The sequence below is a fragment of the Notamacropus eugenii genome, chromosome 3 (assembly GCF_028372415.1).
Source record: "Notamacropus eugenii isolate mMacEug1 chromosome 3, mMacEug1.pri_v2, whole genome shotgun sequence".
Lineage (NCBI taxonomy): Eukaryota > Metazoa > Chordata > Mammalia > Diprotodontia > Macropodidae > Notamacropus > Notamacropus eugenii.
Window position 1 is genome coordinate 203,538,249 of NC_092874.1, and position 22,803 is coordinate 203,561,051.

At 39.6% G+C, this 22,803-nt stretch overlaps 1 protein-coding gene across 4 annotated transcripts in view; it reads right to left on the reverse strand.

Moving 5' to 3' along the window:
• Nucleotides 1-2,570: 2,570 nt before the first annotated feature.
• SLC6A12 (solute carrier family 6 member 12) overlaps nt 2,571-22,803 on the reverse strand; it is a 42,026-nt gene continuing 21,793 nt past the window's right edge. For 2 of the 4 annotated variants that reach the window (XM_072654073.1, XM_072654071.1), the window contains exons 9-17: nt 20,788-20,922; nt 17,821-17,924; nt 16,543-16,667; nt 16,113-16,225; nt 13,168-13,305; nt 12,522-12,624; nt 8,968-9,068; nt 3,560-3,730; nt 2,571-3,020 (exon numbers count right to left, since the gene is read on the reverse strand). In XM_072654073.1, coding sequence (XP_072510174.1) covers nt 2,886-3,020; nt 3,560-3,730; nt 8,968-9,068; nt 12,522-12,624; nt 13,168-13,305; nt 16,113-16,225; nt 16,543-16,667; nt 17,821-17,924; nt 20,788-20,922 — 1,125 coding nt within the window. In that variant the 3' untranslated portion in view covers nt 2,571-2,885. The remainder of the gene's footprint in view (nt 3,021-3,559; nt 3,731-8,967; nt 9,069-12,521; nt 12,625-13,167; nt 13,306-16,112; nt 16,226-16,542; nt 16,668-17,820; nt 17,925-20,787; nt 20,923-22,803) is intronic. The other 2 variants (XM_072654074.1, XM_072654075.1) reach the window with 2 other exon arrangements.

Consider the following 22,803-nt stretch of genomic DNA (forward strand, 5'->3'; position numbering starts at 1 on the left):
GGACCTGGAGTAGATGACCTCTAAGGTTGTTTCCAGTTTTCAGCCTACAAGTCTGTGCCATTGCTATATGCATATATGCTATGTTCCTCTATATATTGGTCATAGTAAACAACTGTTACATGTGTTCTGTGTCATATATTTCATAAGACATTTTTATATGTGCAACATTACATATGCTATGATTATGTATAACAGGTTTTATTTGTTGGATATTCTGTGGCAAAGCTGCATATAATTCTATTGAAGTCATGTATTAGGTTCCTTCACATACATTGTACCATAGCTAATGGTAGCAAAACTGCAGCCAGGCTAACAAGAGTAACTAGAGTAATTAGGAAAACTGCGATGCGATGATTTCTATAATTCTATGAGAGATATGCTAAACTTGTTACACTGTGTTATATATTCACAAATATCTTGGAGTATTGCATGTGATATGCTGGAACTGCAAAATCTTTGCTGGAAGGAAAGTATAGGGTGGAACTCAAAGTCTGCAGTGTTTTGAGGTTAGATGTTTATACATAACAAAAACAAGATTGTGAAAAAAGGTGCAGCTCCCCCTAAGGAATTTTTTGCTTTTCTGTCACTTTTTTTAGTCCTGTCTGACTCTTCATCACCCCATTTGGGTTTTTTTGGGGGTTTTTTTGGTGAAGATACTGTAGTGATTTGCCATTTTCTTCTCCAGCTCATTTTACAGATGAGAAACTGAGGCAAACAAGATTAAACGGCTTGCCCAAAGTCACATAGCTAGTAAGTGTCTGAGGTCAGATTTGAACTCAGGTAAATGAGTCTTCCCATCCTCAGGCCCAGTGCTCTATGCACTGCATTACATGACTGCCCTTCACAGGGATTTTATTCTCTATTTTCCTTCCTCACATTCATTTGGATGAGAGATCAAAGTATCTTGGATTTCAAAAAAAGACAACAAAAAAATGGGAGGGTGAGGCAGTTCAAACCCAGAGAAATCTTGGCAATTTGTTGAAAGGGCATCTTTTAAGATGGCGGATAGTTTCAATTTAGCAACTTGAGATTAAACAGGGAGAACTTTCTAAGTTCTGCCAAAGTCAGAGAGAGACTTCAGATAGAGCCTTGATGAGCAGAAATGGAGATGAAAATACAAAGTCTACAACATATTTCATGAGCTTAGAGCCTGAAGCACAGAATTTCCTTTTGTCTTTTTCCTTTGGTTGTTTTTGTCAGTTTCTGTCTTGTCCATAAGGCTCCAAGAGTAGCCAAATTCCTCTTACAGAAGAAAAAAGTCCCTAAGGAGTTTCCCTAGTCACATGACTGGATGTGTCAGGATCTAACTTTTTTTAAAAAGAGCTACATCTTAAGACATGACAGAAACCACCTCTTTTTACAAATGAGTTTGTAACTCTAAGCTGGTGTTTCTCTTGGTCCCCTATCATGTCTTTCTGTCCGCTTAAGTAGAATTAAAGTTTGCTGGTTGAAACACTTTCTGTGTTCTGATGGCCTCCCTCTTGTGACCACTGTTTTACATTAGTTAAGCTTCTCTTAGAAATGTTGATAATCAGATTCACTTCTCATTTTTCAGAGTTAACAGCTTGCTTAAATCAAGTTGGTTTGAGAGTTATTGACTATGCATTAGCCATGGTTATCTTTTCATCTTTAGCTTTCCCTTTAATTTGTTGCCCATAGATAAGATAACTTAGAAATGACCAAGATATCAGTAACCAATCATTTCCTCTTTGTTAATATGTGGTCGATTAATTTTTTGTTATATTTTTCAGTGTTTGTCATATCCAAATTTTGACTCACTATGAGGAAAGGAGTTTCTAATAATTAAAGTTCTCCAAAAATGGAATGGATTATTTACTATGGGAGATGGTGAATATCTCATCCCTTGAAATAGAGGTTGGATGAGCACTTATTGAGGATATATACAATTTCTATATTCTGCTTTAAACTTCCTTCAAAAATCCAATAATTTGTATGAGTCCAGGTCAGGGGTAAAGAAAGAGAGATGAGGGAGGGCAGGGACCGAGGGAAAACTATGTGTCTGGTTTCTTCTATAGCAATACTCCCCTTATCCACCTCCTGGTGCTGCTGTTTTTGATGCAATGAGAACATGGAACTATGGGATCACAAATGAGGAACAGTTACTTCTGAAGATCTAGGCCTGGGAGTCAATAGTGGCATGGCAAAAACTTTCCTTTTGGTTAGTTCCCGTTACCTGAAGGTAAGAGGTTCCATTAAGCTTTAAGGTTAAACCACCTGATTCTAGATTCTGTCCTCTTTTTTCCTGGCCCATTTCCCCTATTCCAGGGTAAAAACTGTTTCTGGAACAACACTGAAGACATGATTGCCTATTAGTCAATTTTAATGAAAGCACTGAAACACAATGATCATATGTTTCAGGAGGACCCCAAAAACAGCATGTGGTATTTTTCCCCTGAAATTCCCTTACCACATGGTGTGTTCCATTTATAATCCTCTCACCAGAGATGTGTTCCAACACGGACCCCCTTCCTATGCACACAAGCCATACTGCATGGGGTATGGCAATTGAAAGTTTCCTCATAGTTTGATATACTCCAATCAGATAACCGTCTTTCTGACCTCCTTTAATTTTCACAACATACAGAATTGCAAAATGACTCCTTTTCCCTCACAAGACAGTGTGTTCTAACAAACAAGACATCCCTTCATAACATGGCATGTACCAGTTAGGAATATAGCTGCACCACCTGAGGAGGGGATAGGAATTTGCCCTTGCTACAAGGGAAGCCATTTGCATTCCCACTTTTTTTTTTGCTTGGCAGAATTCAGACAACAGGATGAGTAAGGGAATGCTGATAAGAAAGGAGTGGAGAGTCATGTTTCAAGTTTCTGGCCTAATACTCTCTCCAGGCTCCCACCATGGTCTATAGGTGAGTCTCCTTCTCCAAGTTCATCCGTCCCTCTTTAGCTGGAGGTGAATAACCCAAGTGATGAACACCCTCAGAACAGTGCTTGGGCTGCGGCAGATCCAAGGCTGGGGAGGTGAGTTGTCGGAAGCGCTGTGGAGGAAACAGATAAGATGTAAGAGGGTAGAGAGAGGACCATTTTTAAAATCAACCAGTCTGGCCTAAAAGTCAGTAGAACCTCCTTTCTTTTCCTACAGCTTGCTAGATCAGTGGAGATCAGTCCATTCCTGATATCTGAACATGAGCTAAGTGGAAATGACTTGGCATCTCAATTAATTCACATTATGGTACATTCTGATGAGAACTTTCCTCATCCTTACCATATGGTACATTCCAAGAAGTCTCTTTTGCAGATGTGCCCACAGGTACACAAAACATTGAAAACACAGTGCCTCCAATGGGACTCTCTCCCCAACTTATGAAATGCATTTTACTAGAACCCCACTCATGACATGGAAAATGCCAGAGGATCCCCTTAATTTTAAAACATGATAGCAACCCAGATAATGAGTCCTTTTAGCATGACCTCCATGTGAATTCCCAGGTCCTGGATTTTGTTCCCTGTATAAGGCTCTCTGCAATCATTTTCTACCACCTTTCCCATTTCCCACCTCCTTCTCCTATCCTCTTACCTTCTTGAAAGAGCCTTGGGACTTCAGGAAGGCTATAATCATGAAGAGTGGGACACAGATCATGGAAGAGAGTGCCAGCATCCAGCCAATTGAGTATCCCCAAGGTGGGTAGACATAAATGTTATTATATTTGAGGGGTGTGTACTTGATCAGGGAGAACAGAAATGTGGCCTGGGTAAAAGGAGAAGGGACAGTGATGGGTAGGAGAATGGCCTATGATAAACCATTCATGTGCATTTGAGAGTTGGCCTTCAGTGGCCATCTGGACCAATCCATATACAAATGAAGAACAGTTACTTCTGAGGATCCAGGCCTGGGAGTCAATAGTAACATGGAAAAAAACTTTCCTTTTGGTTAGTTCCCTTTACCTGAGGGTACGAGTTTCCATTAAGCTTTAAGGTTAAACCACCTGACTCTAGATTCTGTCCTTTTTCTCCCTTTCCCATTGCCACTGTTCCAGGGTAAGACTGTTTATAGAAGAATGTTGAAGAAATGATTGCCTATTAGTCAATTTTAATGGAAGCTCTGAAACACAATGGACACATTTTCTAATGCTCTTTCTATGACTGCGTGTTTCAAGGGGACTGTCTTCACTCTAACATGCCTCTTTTCACATGCTAGCTCCTCAAATACTTGAAGTCAGCTATCATGTCCCTTCTGAGTTTTCTCCAGGCCAAACATGCTCATTTCTTACAACCAGTCCTCACATGTCATGGACAAGTCATTCATAGCCTTGGTTGCCCTTATCTGGGTTTTCTCTAGTCCTTCTGGAGGCATGGTACCTAGAACTAAACACACTACTTTAGATGTGGTCTGATGAAGAAAGACTACCATGAGATAATCACCTCCCTTTTCCTGAAAGCTATACCCCTCTTCATGCAGCCCAAGATTGCTTTGGATTTTTTAGTAGCCAAATCACATATTGAGCTTGGAGTCTACTAAAAAAGTTAGGCTGTTCTTTTCGGAATAACTACTCTATGCCTCTCACATCTCATACTTGTGAAGTATGAATCTTTTTGTATCCAAGTTTACGTCTTTACATTTATTTTGTCTTCTGAGATTCAGCCTAGAACCTAGTCTATTGAGATCCTTTTGGATCCTGATTCTCATCTAGTATGTTAGCTATCTTTCTCAGCTTTGTATCATCTGTAAAAATAATGAGCACATGTCTTAATGCAAGTCATTGATAAAAACACTAAACAGCATGGGACCAAGCATATATCCCTAGGCTACTCCTATAGAGACCTTCTGCCATGTTGACACTGAAACATTAACAGCTACTTTGATATTAACAGCTACTGCTCATCCAACCAATCCTGAATCCATCAGGCTGTATTATCTTCCAATCTAGATCTATCTATTTTCTCCATAAGATTAGTATGAGATACTTTACTAAAAATTTTGCTAAAATGACCAACCACAACTCCAGTCATGAAGCATACTACCTCCTTCCTAATAGAGGAGTAATGAATTTAGAATGCAGAATGAGACGTATATCTGGGAACAAAGAGATGGGTAAATTTGTTTTGCTTTACTATGCTTACTGATTACGTGAATTCTGGTTCATTTCTGTGTTGGTGAGGGGATTTGGGAGAGAGAGGAAATCTAGAAAAAATGTTGCGCCACGCACCCCAAAACAAATTAAAGCATTTTTAAACATGCACAAAAACCCCCAAAAGGAAGTTCAGAGAGAAACACAGACAGGACAATTTTCAAAGTAACACACTGAAAAAAATATAAATATATATACACACAAGTACAATGTGCATATATATATATGTATATTTAAATGTACATCTATAGGTATGTGTATTTTAAATGAACTATGTAATTCACATTTTCACATGTAATCTTTTTCTATTCTAGCTTATAGTTAGAAACATTCTCTTTTTTCTGTGTCAATGAACTTCAAATAAAAATGTTTTAAAACTTCTGGTAAAATCTAAGGAATCCACAGGATTCCTTCATCTGCTAGTTTAGCAATTCTGTCAAAAAGGGAAATAAGCTAGCCTGGTATGACCACGATGAAGACATACTGGTTCTTTGAATCATCACTTCCTTTTCTAGATGTTGGCCAACCAATAATTCTTTAATGAACCTTTCTAAAGCTTTTCCAGGAACCAAAATCAAGCTCAGTAGCCTATAATTTGTGGACTCTGTTCTTCTCCCTCCCTCCCACCCTTTCTTTCTTTCTTCTTTCTCTTTCTTTCTTCTTTCTTTCTTTTCTTCCTTCCTTCTTCCTTCCTTCCTTTCTTTTTCTTTTTTCTTTCAAAATTATGATATTTGCCCATTTCCAATCATGCCATCCCTCTTCTGTTTTCCATGATCTTTCAAACATCATTAATAGAAGCTGAGCAATAACATTTGCCAGTTCTTTCAGGACCTGAGCATGTAGTGTATTTGGTCTAGGTGACTTGAATTCATCAAGGGTTACTAAGTGCTCCCTTACTATCTCCTTACTTATCTGGAGTGTCATTTTTTCCTGTTAGCCATTTTGATCTGTTATTTCCCATGCAGAGGTCATTGTCCTTTGCAGAGAAATCAAAAACAAAGTAAGAATTGAACAGTTCTGCTTTTCTTCTCAGTCGTCAGTTATCATTGCCTCATTCATTCCCAGCAAAGGTCCTAACCCACCTTTGATCCTTGCCCCTCCCTCCACATAGACTAAAATGCTTGCTGTTCTTCTTTCCCCTCAACCCATTCTCAGTTTTAGCTTTCCTGAAACTGGACCATGCCACAATCATATTCATTTTTTTGCCTGACATTTCTTCCATCTTCTGTACAAAGCTACTCCCTTCTACACCCCTTTCCAATCTTTTAATTTATCATAGTTAGTTTGAATAAGACAAACCTATCAAAAGCCAAAGAGCAGTCATGAATTTCATCCCACTAAAGATGAAGTAATACCTATGAGATCAAATTTGTCACCTCATGTTAGGACATCTAGCTGTCCTTGCTAGTTGCCTTAAAATGGGGCATTTGTGTACAGACATTGGAGAATATAGGTTTTACTATTGGTTCCTTGATTTTTTTTTAATGCCCTGTGAATTTCTAGTACTCTCAAATGCTACTGTTTTTTTTGTTGTTGTTTATACCTACTCTCTCTAATATCTAACTTTAGGGATACGCAAAGGCAATCCTCATTTTCCCAACCTTTTTTGGTTAAAACCCTTTTGATTAGATTTGCAAGACCTCTGGCAAATACATTCTCAATAACCTGTGTTAGGTGTACTCCATCTTTGTCCAGCAATCTGTCAACCTTGTAAGCTGGGATGCAGGAATCCAAATTGTGTTCTCAGATACCATCTTATTGGTCAGCTGTTCACTTCTCAAGTTAATTTTTCTTTCTTTCTTTCTGTACTCCTTGGTTTCAATGAGCAACAGTGAAGAAAACACAATCTGTGCACCTATGGTCTTCAGTTTCCTGCTCAAGACTTTATAGTCAGTGGCAATACATTCTGGTTCCTTCAATAGTACCATTTTTGCCCTCACAAATCACCAAAGGTGAATATTTATCATCCATTTTGATGTTTAGGGAGGTTCTCTGTTATTCTCAGCCCCACCCCTACCCATCCTCTAATTTTCTGTGCCTCCAAGATATGGTAAAGATTAAAATACAGGGAACCTTGGAAATATCCAGGGATAGAGTGTGAGGGTGGGAATGAGCCTGGAGTTCTCTTCAAAATGTAAAACTTCAATAAATTCAGAATTGTTGAATCTTTATACTCTATTTATGAAGTCATTTAGTATACCTTGGTGCTTGCAAGCAGATATGCACCTAATCATATTCTAGCATCAAGGATGTTAATGTTCCCATCCCCAAAGGTGACCTAGATGGAGGGCTCTTGGCAAGTCCAATGGGGACTGGAAGGAGTAAATCTTCTTTGGGGGAAGGGAGAAAGGTGGAGGAGGTGTAAGAGATTCAGGAAGTCCTTTACTTACATCAATGATAGAAAACAGGGAATGGAAGAGATATGAAGGAGAGGGAAATGGTGGAATGTAGTGGAAAGAATGCTACACTAGGAGTCAGGAACATATCAGCTCCAATATTGACTAGTTATGTGGACTTTGGCAAGTCACTATCTCTCTGAAATTCACCTTCCTTATCTTAAAAATGGGGATTATATTTATGTAATTTATCTTTTATAAGGTTTTCGTGAGGACTTTGCTTTACAAATCTCAAGGTGCCATAAAAATTTGAGTTATTAAGATTGAATGCATAGAAGCAAACTAAGGCCCTCTCCTACTCCGTTCCTAAATATCACTTGTAGAATATTAATTTAGTATCTTTAGTTAAAGTCCTTGATCCCCAAACCTTAAATGTACTTAATCTAAACCCATGGAGACAATTTCACACACTGAAATTCTTTTTACTCCATTCTGATCCAATATCTAATTGTCTTCCTTTTTAAAAAAAAAAAAAAGTCAAGTTTAGGAAGAAACTAGAAAATACGTGAATAAGATAAGATGGAGGGAATGTTCCTTTTTTGAACCAAAGGAAGTTTCCTTGATCTTGGTTCTGGGCAAGACCTTGGTTTTCCAGAAAGAGATCATCTCCAAGGGCGGACTCCCCAACCTGGCTATTGTTCTGTTTGATGATTCAAAAGCTCTAAACTGAACTTTCTGTAACAGGCTTATCTCCGTAAAATATTGATTTTGTTTCTGAATATATGAAGACTCTACCTGGAAAGGAAAAGTTTTAATAAATAAGGGAAACTATCAATGAATATTTCCTCTAAGCGATAAAGTTTATAAATATGCATAATGTTTACATATGTCATACATGTGTATACATGTACTAATATATGCAGGTGATATTTACATATATTATACATTTGTATTACTATTTCCATAATTTCAATATGCACATGTTAATATTATGTGTACTATATTGTAGATATGTGTATATGTATATACATATATGTATGTATACGTATGGAGAGAATCTCTGACAGATTTGAAGTCAAGAAACACAGAGTACTAAGTTTTCCCTTCCACAAAGAATACAAAAAAAAATTAAAGGGAAAAGATAGGAGCAGAGGTGAAGACAGAGGCATTTAGACAAAGAAAAAAGGAACTATACACAATTAGCTACTTCAGTGAGTAGATAGATGATAGTAAGGATGATAAGATTGGGCCAGAATACCTCTAAGAAGAGATACTGAGAAGATATACAGGGATACTGGAACAACTACTGAAGAGAACCATGAATTAAATTAAATAAACATGAATTAAGCATCTACCATGTGCACAGCACTGTGCTGGCACAAACGCTCAAAGACAAATCCAAGGTGCTTATATGCTGTACTAGACTGAGAAAATAAAATATATGGCCTAGATTTCCTTTCCCCTACTTCCCTAAGAGTTCTAGTTTAGGAGAAAAGTGGCTGGATTGGAGTATGACATACCAGGCAAAGTCCTGGAGTTACAAAAAGCCAGCAGATCTTCACCAGTGGCCATGGCCGATAACCAATCATGTCTTCAATGTTATCATAGAAACGGTCAGCTCCTGAAACAAGGGAAATAGAGGTAGTAGAAAGAGAATGGGAATGAGAGAATGATGTTACCATATGCTAGAAAGGAACTGTCATGGTGATTTAGCGTTCCTCCTCATTGGAGATGGAAGACAGGAACAGGGGAAGGAAGAGAGTCTTCTCAAAATTATCATTGAAAGCTAAAGAGATGAGGAGGGTATGGAAGTCTATCAAAGTGAGAGTGAATCAGTGCAGTGAAAAGATCTGGAGTCAAGAAAGATGCAAGTTCAAATTTTACCTCTCACACCATCTATGGAACCATGGGAAAGTCCTTTAACCCCCCATAGCCTTGGCTTCCCCATCTGTAAAATGGTGAGGGTAAAAGAGATGTAATGTATATTTTTAAAGTGCTTTGCAAACTTTAAAGTCATATATAAACATCACTATTATTTTAGAGAGCTCCGGGTTTGTCATGGATTGAAAATCAGAAGAATGAAAAGTCTATTCTCAGGTCTGCTATCAAGTAGCAGCAAGTCAAGTGACTACTGTGTCCTGTGTCCTGTGTCAGTTACCACATATGACAATGGCAGGAAGGACTTCTTACTTATCTAACCTTATGCAGTTGGTTCCAAAAACCAAGATGCTAGTTGTTTTAAAGGCATTTGGAAATTCCTTTAAAATGCTTAGGATTCTTGTATTCACAGCTGAATCTCATCTTAGGTCATCATAATGGTGTAGGAGTCAAGTAGGTTCAATTTAAAAATTAGAGAACATGGCAGGGTACTAGACTTGGAGTTGAGAAGGTACGAGTTCAAATCTCACCTCCCAATTCAATTTAACAAACATTTAAAAAAATGTTTACTATATTCCAGGCACTCTGCTTAATATTAGGAGCTAACTATGTGATCCTGAACAAGTTAACTGCCCTGAATCTGTTTCTTCATCTCTAAAATGGGGATAGTAATATCTGCAGTCCTTAACTAACCAGGTTGTCATTAGACTTCAATGAAATAGCTCATATAAGGAGCTTTGCAAACTTGAATATGCTGTATAAATGTCAGTGCTGTTACTAATACTAATGATCGGGAATAACAATAATGTGATATCCTATCTGCCCAGATACTGTGAGCTCTCACAGATATGTCAAAGGAGAGGTTTTATGACCAGTTCTCAGAAAAGTGTAGGGCAAAGGTGTCAAATGGGCACCTCGAGCATGCTTGAACTGGCTCGAACCAAATTAAAATGTAATTGGGGAATATCTAACAAAATAAATAAAAATATTTTTCATGTTAACCATGTTTTATTTTATCCTGTTAAGCAGGACAAACAAAAGTAGGTATATTACAGGTGTTGGTGTTGTAGCATAATAAGCATTTTATATTTTTTAACATTAGACAAGATGAAATTTCTTTCAGTCACAGTGTTTACTCTACCTGTGATGGCCCTCAAGAAGCTCTCATGCAAAAACAAATAAGATAAATGGAGTTCAGAGAAGGTTAAAATGAATTCAAAGCAAGCTTGGAATTAAACTTTTTTTAAAAAATCTATTCTCTGTTGAATATATAGAAATAAAATAAGAATTTAAAGTGCCTTAAGGCTGTTTTAAAGAACTTAAGCAATTAAAAAATATGAAGTGTTTCACTTTATGGTCCAATTAGACTACTTTAGACAATATCGTGAATCTAGAGCTTACAAAAGGAAAAAAATAAAATACCAATACTATGTATTTAATATACATTATTTATATATTTCCATATATACAACTCCAGATACTTTATAATAGTCCCTGAAGGGTTAGGGTCAAAAGGAGGAATATGTAACAGTGAAACTGCTATTGTGCACTTATTTCGCTATATATAATTGAATTCTGAAGGGTGGGGAATGATGAAAGTGACCCTTCAGTCTTGAAAATCATAGTAGGGAAGCAGAGGAAACCTGGACATATTCTACTATGCACTAGAAATTTAGAGAAAGCTAATTTCTATTTTATTATTTATTTTATTACAATGTATATATAAGTGGCAATAAAGCCAAATAAACTTGGTCAGTGAATTTTTACATTTAAATTGATTAATTTCATCACAGAATATTCTAACAGTTTCAGTCATTCCATCCATATCAATAAATATATTGAGAATTTATTAAGCTACTAATCAGCACTGTGCTAGAGATCCAAAGACAAAAGCCATAGAGCTTGCCCAATATGCCACTTACATTTCAACAGGAAGGGGAATGAGATAAGCGGTTTTTAAGGTATCATAATAATTGTGAGTTATTAAGATTGAATACCCAAATGTTTACTAAGTTCCTTTCCCCATTCTTAGGTATTACTGTATAATATTAATTCAGTTTCCTTAGTTAAATTCCTTGACCCCTAAACCTTCTTGTTCAATCAGTTTTTTTAGTTGTATCCAACTTTTCATGACCCATTTGGGGCTTTCTTGGTAAAGATACTGGAGTGCTTTGCCATTTCCTTCTCCAGTTCATTTTAGTGAGAAACTGAGGCAAGGAAGGTTAAGTGCCTTGCCAGGATCACACAGCTAAGTAAGTGTCTGAAGCCAGATTTAAATTCAGGAAGGTTCCTGACTCCAGGTATGGCACTCTATCTACCGTGCCACCTCTCTGCCTCATCCATCAAAATCACAGAGACAATTTCATACAGTGAAATTCTTTTTTCTTCATTCTAATCAAACATCTGATTTACCTTCCTTTTTAAGAAAACAATCAAATTTAATAAGAAACTGGGAAATACATGAAACTAAATTGAGAGACAGAATGTTCTAGCACAGAATATACCAACATAGATAATATTAACGTGATTGGTAAGTCAGTATGTTACCTGGGATCCTATTGTACTTTAGTGTGCTTGTCCCCCATTTCTATCTGAGTTTGACACCACTGTTGTAAGGGACAGTTCTGCACTGGGGAGGGGGGGGTTTGAATAAAATAATCAAGCTTTCTTCCAACTCAACCAGTAAAGTTACATAATGACTTTAGCATTATCTCTATGTAGAAGAGAGTAGTATTATCTCAACACTTCAAAACTATCCAACTTTCACTCTTCATTGTGACTTTGGGTTCTCAAAGGCTGTGCTGGCAGAATGAAATATCTAACAGGTTCTCCTAAGAGTTGTATAGACCCAACAAGAGACCACATACCAGACATTCAAGGACCAGCCTGTCTAGATTCAGAGGTCCATCAACAGAGAGTTAACCACCAGATGATGACTTTCTTTTTGCCCTATAGAAGCTGATGAAGACTTTCTACCAAGTAGAGGAGAAGTTTTAGCAAACGGGGTACATGATTTCAGTGAAATCATGAAACATCATCATAACAGCTACTAATTGTTAGATGATAATCCTTGGGACCAGAGAGGCTGGATTCCCATTCTTCAAGGCCCTGCTCCAGTCTGGGCTTCAAATAGTCCTCATTTCATACCCCTGCCCTACCCCATCTTCTTCCCCCTTGCACCAACCCGTATGCTTACCATACACCCAGCTAATGCAGAACACCTCGAAAAATGACAGGAAGAGTAGGCACACACCGCTGGAAGCATAATAATCAAATAGCTGGAATATGTACATCCCACCCTGTGGAAGAAAGAGCAAAGCTGAGCTCTTGTTGGGGGGAATGCAGGTAAACCAGCCAGGAGTCACTCCAAGCAAAGTCAGTCTTTGAGAACCGAAAATGGCTGGCTAAAATCCTTCTTTACAATATGACTGATGTGAAAATATGTTTCATATGAATGTATATGTAGCGTTTATATCAGATTGCATGCTGTCTTGGGGAAGAGAAAATTTAAAACTTAAAAGCATATGCAACTGAATGTTGTAAACTAAAAATAAATAAATACATTTTAAAAATGCATTAAAACTTAAAAAGAACTGAAAATGTCTAGGAAACTGGGGCAGGGGATTGGTTATTTGTGTCTCATGAGGTTCTTCTTCATGCCAAGTCTGGGTGAGCCCCTGGACATTCACCCTTTCCCCCCATCCAAGCCCTACCGTAGGGTTGTTGATCTGTGGGCATGGGGTCCCATCTCATCTGGGTCATGGGCCAAGCTACAAATGGATGGATACAGGGGGAGACTCCATCAGGGCCCTTTCGTAGCTTGGGGTCCAACATGCTCTTACCTCAGTCACAAGAAGCAGTCCAACGAAGTAGCACGTGATGGCAACAAAAAGGATGAGGAGTTCTCGCCTCCCTGGCTTTCGTAGCTGCCTGGGGAACATGTCCATGGAGGCCGTCACCAGGCACTCCACACAGACAAACTGCGGGTGGGGGAGGGGGAGGAGGTTGGGAGGGGAGAGGGGAAGGTGAGGGTAGGCCATTCCCCCTCTTTCCCCTGTCCTTCTTCCCCAGGAAAGGCCCCCTGCTGCTGCTTCCTCTTTCCCTCTGACACATGCCTCCTGAGATATGGGAGGAAATGGGGGCAAAGGTGCTGAGCAGCCAAAGAGAGGGAACTCAGGAGCAAAGCCAATTATGAGAACATGGCCGTTCAAGTATTGTCAGGGAGAAAAGCACGGGAGGAACACTAACATCTTCCTCTGCAGTCTCCTCATGACACGGAGAGGACCCTGAACTAAAGACTCTTATCACCAGTGAGGCCACGCCTGCCGCAGTCCTGCCCTGGCAGGTCCTCACCAGCTGGAAAGGCTTCAGGGGTGACAGCATCTCTCATCTCAGGGCCAAGCTCCGGTCAGAAAGGCTCATCACCACCAGCTTTGCCTGTATGCGTTTTCTTGGGGGTTTTTTGTTTGTTTGTTTGTTTGGTCACAGTAAATCATGACCCTATCTCCTGAGGTGTGAGTAGCTTGCTGCCTGTGTCAGGAGAGGGGAAGCCACACATGCATGAAATCAAATCACAAGTCCTGAAAATATGGAAGTAAGTATGACTGCAGATTTTGGAGTCTATGCCAACCTAAGCCTGGCTAGGGAGGATTGTGCCTTACTGCAGGTGGAGCCATTCTAAAGTGACTCCTCAGATGGCTGGAAGCACTGGTCTGGAAAGTGGATAGGAGGGAGAAAGAGAACAAGAAGAAAATGGGAAGTGGTTGGAAGAGAAGAGCATCATAAGAGCCAATCAGAAAGGAGTCTGGGCTAGAGAGCCTGCAAGGAAGTGTGTGCCCGCCTGTTCAACTAGATTAGGGGCCTTTTAGGAGATGATTGCTAGGCTCTGTAAATTGAAATTTCTTTTTGATTTTTTTTTCCTTCTTTCCCTTTAACATATGTGAAGTCCTTCTGAAAAACCTGATTTCAAGTCACTGATAGAAAGGAAGGAAAGAAAGAGAAAGAAAGAAAGAGAGAGAGAGAAAGAAAGAAAGAAAGAAAGAAAGAAAGAGAGAGAGAGGGAGGAAGGGAGGGAGGGAGGGAGGAAAGAAGGGAGAAAGGAAAGAAGGAAGGAAGGAGTAGGAGATACACAGGCCAGGCTAGGGAAGACCTGAGAGCAGTGATAGAGTGATGCAATGGGGGTAATCAGGATCTCCTCTGGTCTGCTGGATCCCAGGCCACTCCCAGACAGAGTTATGCTCAAGCTCAGTCCTGAAGTATTTGTATTTGTGTTGATGAAAGAGTCACCTTATTGGTCCCTTGGTTCCCATGGTAGCAGCAAGATGTCATTGATGGTTTGCATCAGAGATGATTGGCCACTGAACAAGAAGAGCTGCTTGTTCAGGAGAATTTATGGAGAGGCAGCTTCTACTATCCTCTCTTTCCTCCTGTCTGTCAAGCATGAGGGGTCCTCCTTGAGTTTCATTTGTCTCAGATTCACACTGAGGTTGGGGGAGGAGGGGATATTGCTCCGCTGGAACGGATGGTGGTGACTCCCACCGGTTTGTGTTTCTTTCTCTGAGCAGATGTGACCAAATAGTGATCTGGAGAGGGCTGCTTCTTGCCTTGGCAGCAATCACATGAGCTGGTTCTCATGTGTTCTGGTGCTGATTACCCAGCAGCAGGTAATAACTGAAACAACTTCTCAGAGGCTCAGATGACCACTTCCAAGAGGAAGAGCCCAAACTATTCCCTGGCTTGCCAGAAGATATGAACCTTGAATGAATTTCTAGGATGATATGGAGCGGAGATGAAGGTGAAATGCTTATCAGCAGTCCCACAAAGTACTCCATGTTTCTAACATTTTAAGTATTTACCCCCCAGAGGAGTATTATAGGAGTGATGAGTTATTCTATTATATTTTAAGTATTTATTATGAGCCTTTTGTGTTTCAAGCATTTCTTTTGTGTCAAAAGAAATAAATAGCAGTCTTATACCCTATCTACCTTGTGCATTGATCATCTTTCTATAAGGGACCCTGATTATCCTTTTTGGTAATCCCTAGATAAGCTTTAAGAAATTATCCCCAGGGCTCAGAGGTGAGGGTGTAATGAACCAGAGAGCATGAGAAAAATCCAATTCTTATCCTTTAGAGGTCTCCTCCCAGACAGAGTTGGGTTCTTTGGTGGGAGGTGGTACTTTCTTCTTGGGTTACGTGGTTTACAGAAATATAAGGGGTACACACCTCAAAAGCTATTAGGCCAATACTACCTTTGCCAAATCCAAGTTAAGGAGACAGGATGGGAGAGCCCACGAGGTGAAGCAGATACCAAAGAGGGCTCAGAAGGAGAGCAGAGAACGCATGCTACTTACCTAGAGGGAGAGGGGAACTAGTCTTAATACAAATCTAGAGAGAATTCAGTCAGCAGGCACATCTGATGCCAAGGGTCCAGGACATACAAAGTTAATCATACATATATGTGTGGCAAAGAACCCTAGATTTGGAGTCCGAGGACCTAGGTCTGAATCTTAGTTCTGCTAATTATTATTTGTGTGAATTTCAATCTCTTCACCTCCCTTGGACTTGGCTGTAAAATGCAGAAGTTGAACTAACTGCCTTTTAAAATCTTTCTAGTTCCAAAGTCTATCTAAATGGCAAGGCCTAGCATGAGGAGCAGTGGAGGAAGCAGGCACCACAACAAGGAGTGAAGGTCCAACATAGCGGCAGTTTGTCACATTTCATCAGTAAAAGGAAGGAGCTGAGAACTAGGGGGAGGGAGAAGTAGGTGTGTGTCTCTGATACCCTTACCTGGCTATCCAACCCCAGGAAAATCAGCATAATGAAGAAGAGGCAGGACCAGAGCTGAGATAAGGGCATCATGGTTACTGCCTTAGGGAATGCAATAAAGGCCAGGCCAGGACCTGTAAAACAACCCACACCATCCAGTGAACAGGCATAAGGAGATTCTCGCTTTTACCCTCCACCCAGAGACCCCCTTTCTCTAACTGTGAATGAGCAGATGCCATGACTGCAGACTGGGACAGAACCAAGAGAGGAGGAATTAGCTCATCAGCACAATTTCATGGCCCAAGTCCCTCCTAAGCAAGATGTATACTGTAGGAACTCCCTGTGCAGCTTTCACCATGCCTGGGGCTCTGGGTAAGAGGTGAGGGGAGATGATGTAGAGTCTGTATTCTCATTCGCCCCCTTCCTTGGTCTGAAACATGGCACTACATACCTGATTCTGCCACCTCAGATATGGGCATTTCCTGCTCCTGAGCCATGAAGCCCAAGATGGAGAAGACCACAAAGCCAGCCACGAAACTGGTCATACTATTCAGAAAGCAGAGAGCCACACAGTCCCTGGGAAGAGAAGACCGCACACATGGGATGGAGCAGAGAAAGAGAGAAATAAGGAGAGACAGAGATGGAGGAAAGGAAGATAGAAAGGAGCAAAGAAGAGAGGAAGGGCAGGAAAAAAAGAGAAACAGGGATGGCAAGATGGGAGTCAATCTCTCCTGACTCCAGTATTGTTTCCATTACATCACAATGCCTCTCATCTCTGCTCGGCTGTCATGCCTCCCCTCCCCCTGCAAATTTTTCTCTAGGCTATACATTCGGAGTTATGTGTGACATGACCTAGAGTTCATTCACTATACTGTTTGCTATCCTTGGGACCCACAATATTTGCCAACGACCTTTCTAAAATGTGACATTCAAAATAGAACACAATACTACAGATATGACCTGACCAAGACAGATTAAAGAGGAACTGCCAAATCATCCATTACACCAGTCTTAATGCATTTTTAAGATTTCATTGGCTTTGCGTCTGCTAAGTCGTATTGTTGGTTCTTGTTGAAACTGCGGTCCATCCAAACCCTAAGTTTTTTTTTTCATTGTCTATTCATGCCTCCTCCATCTTTTACTTGGGTAGATGGTTTGTTGATGAAATGGGCTCTTAGGGTCATAGATTCCATTGGTAGAATGGGACCTTAAGAGATCATCTCAAAGACCCCCAGCCTCTACTAATCCCTGAGAGCCGAGAAGAGAAGTGAAATCCTAGTAAGGAGAGGTTGAGATAAGTTCCTGCTTGAGTAGGAAACAACAAAAAGCCTTGGTCAAGCTGACTTTGGCCTCTCTACCTCTAGAAACCTTAGTACTATGTGTCACTCCTATTTCACTAGAGATGGCAAAAAGTTATTACCATGTCCTTGGTTTTGTAGACTGGGATGGAATGTGGAGGCCAGTTCTTGGAATCCATCTTAGACATAAAAGTCCCTAAGTGAAGATTTTGACTGAGAATCATCTCTCCTCCACTGCAAAGGAACAGACACTCCCTCCCCTTTCCCTCCTTCCATTACAAGAGTTAATAATCCACATAATCAACTATGTCTTGCTTCTAACCTAAAATACCATCCACTTCAGCTCAAGTTACTTTCCTCCTGTTCAATCTGAGGGTCCCAGAACTTGAAGGAATAGCTAAGAAGGCCAAAGAGCAAAAAGAGGTTTCTACCTGTAACAGTTGTTGTTGTACTTGTTGTAGCTGCCCAAGGCTGTGAGGCAACCCTGACAGATGGCAAAGGAGAAGAAGATCTGAGTGCCTGCATCCATCCACACCTGCAATCAATCCAAGAAGCACGTGGTCAGTTAGGAGAGAGGTAGGAGCCCAGAGCTACATTGAGGGGAAAGACCAAAGACATCAATGATGAGGCATCAGAATTCTGGTTTCCAGTCCCAGCTCAACTGTTGAGATACTAGATGACCATGACTTCTTAAGACAATGGTTGCCAACCTATGATTTGCATACAATGACTGGCAAGTAAAATGATTATTTCGGGAGTAGCCAGGCTAGTTCCTACTTCTAAGACCTCTCCCTGGCTGCTTTTTGAGTCGACTCGATGCCAATTCTGCCCTATGTCAACAAGAGTTGATACTCCTCTTTCCCTGTATCTGGCATATCAGAAGAATTACAAGATCATACTATCAAAACTCAAAGTGATCTTAGAGATCATCTAGTCTAACCTCTTCAATCAATCAACAAGCATTTATTAAACATTATTGTATATACATTGGGTATACAAATGAAAAATGAGACAATGACTGTTCTTAAGAAACTAACATTCTATTAAGGAATATGACGTTCACAGATAAGTACAGGATATGTATGTGTGTATATATGTATACACACACATTTTAAAACATAGTGATGGGGAGAAGCATTAAAAACTGGGGGATTAAGGCCTCTTGAAGGAAGTGGAAGTGATGCTTGAGATGAATTTTAACGGGAGCTAGGGATTCCCAGAGATGGAAATTAATATAGAGAACATTCCAGGCATGCAGGACAGCCTATACAAAGGTGGGAGATGAACTGTCTTGGACAGGTAATAGCAAAAGAGCCAGTTTGGTTATTGTATAACCACAGAGGATATGTGTAATCATCCCAGAAAGATAAGTTTTTATTTTACCAGAGGAGAAGTTATTTCCCTGAGGTTACATAGACAGTAAAAAAAAAAGGCCAGACTCAAATTCATGTCTTCTGACTCTAAATTCTTTGCTTTTTCTACTACACCACTGCCTCTCAAATCAAAATTCCTTTAGAAGTGAAGCCATCGTAAATATACTAAGTATATCTAAGTGGCCTCTTGTATACTCTATCAATAATGAAACTGAAGCTAGTTATCCAGACTAAGCCAAGCAGAATGGCTGTACTATACTCAAACAGATGCCAGTTTTCAATGGACATTTCTTCATATTCTCCATCAAGGTTGTATATGTATAGCAGTCCCCAGAGAGAAATATAATTATAGACAAGCCTGTAAATAGAGTCAATCATTTTTATTCTCTTGACCAAATAACCTTGGGGTTTTGTGGCTTAAACCAAATCAAAACAGGCCCATTCCACAGCATGTATAGCTAAGATAGAGAGATGGATGGTGAGGACATCCCCACCCACCTCACAACCTCTTAACTCAGATGTTCCTTTAGTGTAGCTGTCCCTGATTTTTGTGGTGAAGAGGTATTTTCTGTTCTTGAAGTTTTGAGACCTTTAGAAAAGTGAGGTAGGGGGAAGGAAGGTAGATGGGAGTGCATGGTGTAATAGAAAGAACACCAGACTTCTAGTCAGAAGATTTGGGTTCAAATCTCGACTTTGTCTCTAACTTGCTGCAAGATGAGTAAACAACTTTACTTAACTGAGCATCCATGTTTCCATCCCTAATATACCAAATGCTCTCCAAGGTCACTTCTAGCCCTAAAATACCAAGTCCTTGAGCCAAGAGAAGGAATCACTGAATCTTGAAACGGGGAGAGGCTACCATGCAGAATGTGCTCCCTTCTTTTTCCTATTTTGGGAATCCCAACTCTGTTTACTACAGAAAGCAGATGGTGGTGGAATGGAAGACATATCTGCAGCAGTCAGCTTGGAGATAATGCCAGGTAATGCTTTGAGATTTGCTTATAAATCCTGATTGACTGGTTAAGGACCCTTCTTCTAACACAAGGGTTCACTGATGTAAAACCATCAAGGTGAAGCACAGGAATAGATCGGCTCTTCTAAGGTCAAGACTCTCAGGACAAAACAGAACAGTGCACAAAAGGGAAGGTCCTGTGATTTTTCTCTTAAAGGTTTGCAGAGAAGGAGGTGCAATAGCCTCGTTCTAGCACTTCATAGAAATTTAGAATCATAGAATCTTAGTTATTAGAAGGGGCTCCAAAGGTCATCTAGTCTACGTCCTACCCAGAGCTGGGATATAACCACTGCTTGAAGGCCCAAAGAGATAGGGAAAGGGGGAAGCATATTCCAGGCACTGTACCAACTCTTTAAAAATATTAATCTCATTTAATCCTCACAACTATTGTTGTGCTGCTGTTATAACCATTTTATAATTGAAGAAACTGAGGCAGAGACATAGTGACTTGCCCAGGACCATACAGTGTCCAGGGTTGGATGTGAACTCAGGTCTTTGGACTTTAGGTCCAGGACTCAATCCACTGTGCCGCTTCTCTGCCTCCATGGTGGGCAACTCACTAACTCCTCAGGCAGCCCATTTTGTTTTAAAACACCTCGCATTGTGAGAAAGTTTTTCTTTAGTTCCACTGAAACCTGCTCCCCTATATCTCCCATTCATCATTTCTAGTTCTGCCCTTTGGGACCAAGCAGAACAATTCTAATTCCCTCTTCCAGCGTGTGACCACCCTTCAAATATATGAAGGCAATGATCGTTGTCTCCATTATGTCTTTGCTTCTTTCCATTAGTGCTACCTAAATTTCTCCTTTTGTAATTTCAAGGCTAAATTCCTTTTATTGTAATTTCAAGCTCTACTTTGGTTCATGCTTCTCTCCCTCCTGATCATCGAAATGCTCTAGCTGCTTAGACTAATTGAGATCATAGAGGATGTTAGAATTTCTACTCCAAGCTTTGAGGCAAATGAATAATGTAGTGAAGGATCCTAAGGAAGTCGTCTTCAGCATGACACCCACCTGGGGATCCTTGAGGCGATCTAAGTCTGGTTTCAGGTAATACATAATCCCATCATAGGCTCCAGGAAGGGTGACGCCTCGAATCAGCAAGATGACCAACATCAGATAGGGAAATGTGGCTGTGAAATAAACCACCTGGAGAGGAAAGAGGAAACGATCATTCCTTGACCTGGGTCACAGGTTCACAGAATCCTAGAGCTGGTAGTGTCTTTTCTGAGGCCATTTTGTTCACTGAAAGTCAAGGGTATGCTGGAGCCAGCTCAAATCAGCTCAAGAGAGTTGATTATTAAATTTTTGTTAGAAGCATTTATACCTCAGAAATTGGCAAACACAAAAATATGTATAGCAGTATTTTGTGGTAACAAAGAATTGAAAATCAAGGGGATGCCCATCAACTGGGGAATGACTGAACAAGCTGTGATATACAATTGTGATAGAATGAATATTGTGCTATAAGAATGAAATGATGCAAATTGAAGTGAGTAGAATCAGAAGACATATATATGTGTATATATATACATACAGTAATAGCAATATTGTATGCTGATCAACTGTGAATGACTTAGTTATTGTGATCAATACAAAGATTCAAGACAATTCTGAAGAACTCATGATGAAAAATGCTATCTACCTCCAGAAAAAGAACTGATGGAGTTTCTGAACTTTATCTTTCCTCGGGATTTTTGTGTTTTCTTTTGCAACATGACTAATATGGAAATATGTTTTGCATAACTGCACATGCATAATCTATATCAAATTACTTGCATTCTTAAGAGGAGAGAGAGGAAGAGAATTTGGAACTCAAATTTTTTTTAAAAGAATGTTAAAAAATTTGTTTACTTGTAGTTGAGAGATATTTCATGATTATTTCATTATTTATTATATATTATATGATATAATACAATATAACATAATGTAATATAATATATAATTATGATATAATATATAAATATAATATAATTTATTATAAAAATCTATTGTGGGGAAGAAAATGGCGAACACTACAAATAGGACTTAGTTTATCATTTTGTTGATTGTCTAGATTCAAGAAAGTCATGAAGAAAACATTAAAGTAAATTAAACTTGAAAGTGTATCTTGTGTACTTTTCCCCCGCTGGAAGGCCAGTCATTAAACATTAAACAAGCATACCCTAGCCTAAAGTGCTTTCTAGAACACTGGACTTGGATTCAGGAGACCTAGATTGAAGGTGTAGCTCTGTCACTTAGTGGTGTGACCTTAGGTATATCACTTCTCACCGAATCTCAGTTTCTGTATCTGTAGATTAGAATATATAATATTTGCTCTCTCACAAGTTATGTCCTTTGCAAAACATAGAATGCTATAGAAGTGTGAGTTATTGTTACTGTAAACCATCACTACACTATCCAACATCGTTGATGATCCATGATAACTAAGTTAGACTACCAGGGCTTTGTCCCATTTAGAGAATAGGGCACTGAGGACACTTGCACTTCTTCATCAGCATAGAAGCAATGGACTTTAGCATCTAGTTAGCAAGAATAATTCAGCAAATTGTGCAAAAATTCAGCAAAATGAGAAATTGCCCCATAGATCACTTCCTTGTCCCCTCTTCCTGCAATTTTGCACCACCCTAATCCTACCTCCCTAACCCTGGCAGAGGCCTCCCTAGCAGAGACATCACACTATGCCAGGGCCTTACTAGTTACAGTGAAATTTGCCTTAAAAAGTGAATTCAAAGGCTTATTTCTTCAAAACTCAAAAGATTTTTAAGTGAATGTTAAAAATAAATAAATGATAAATTTATCTTCTTAAAGGTATATTTCATGCAGTTTGTATGGGAGAAGAGAATTTTGTGAAGTCTGGCCTGGGTGCCAAAATTGCTAGTTCCAGTCCTGTGAATGCTTAAAATAGATCATCATAGAAACATGTACAAATCTGGTCTATTTTCTGTCTGTTTGTTGACCCCCTGCCAGTTTCATCTGTGAACGCTCTTAGAAGGATGTGGCTTATTTACGTCTCATGTCAAGGTTTCT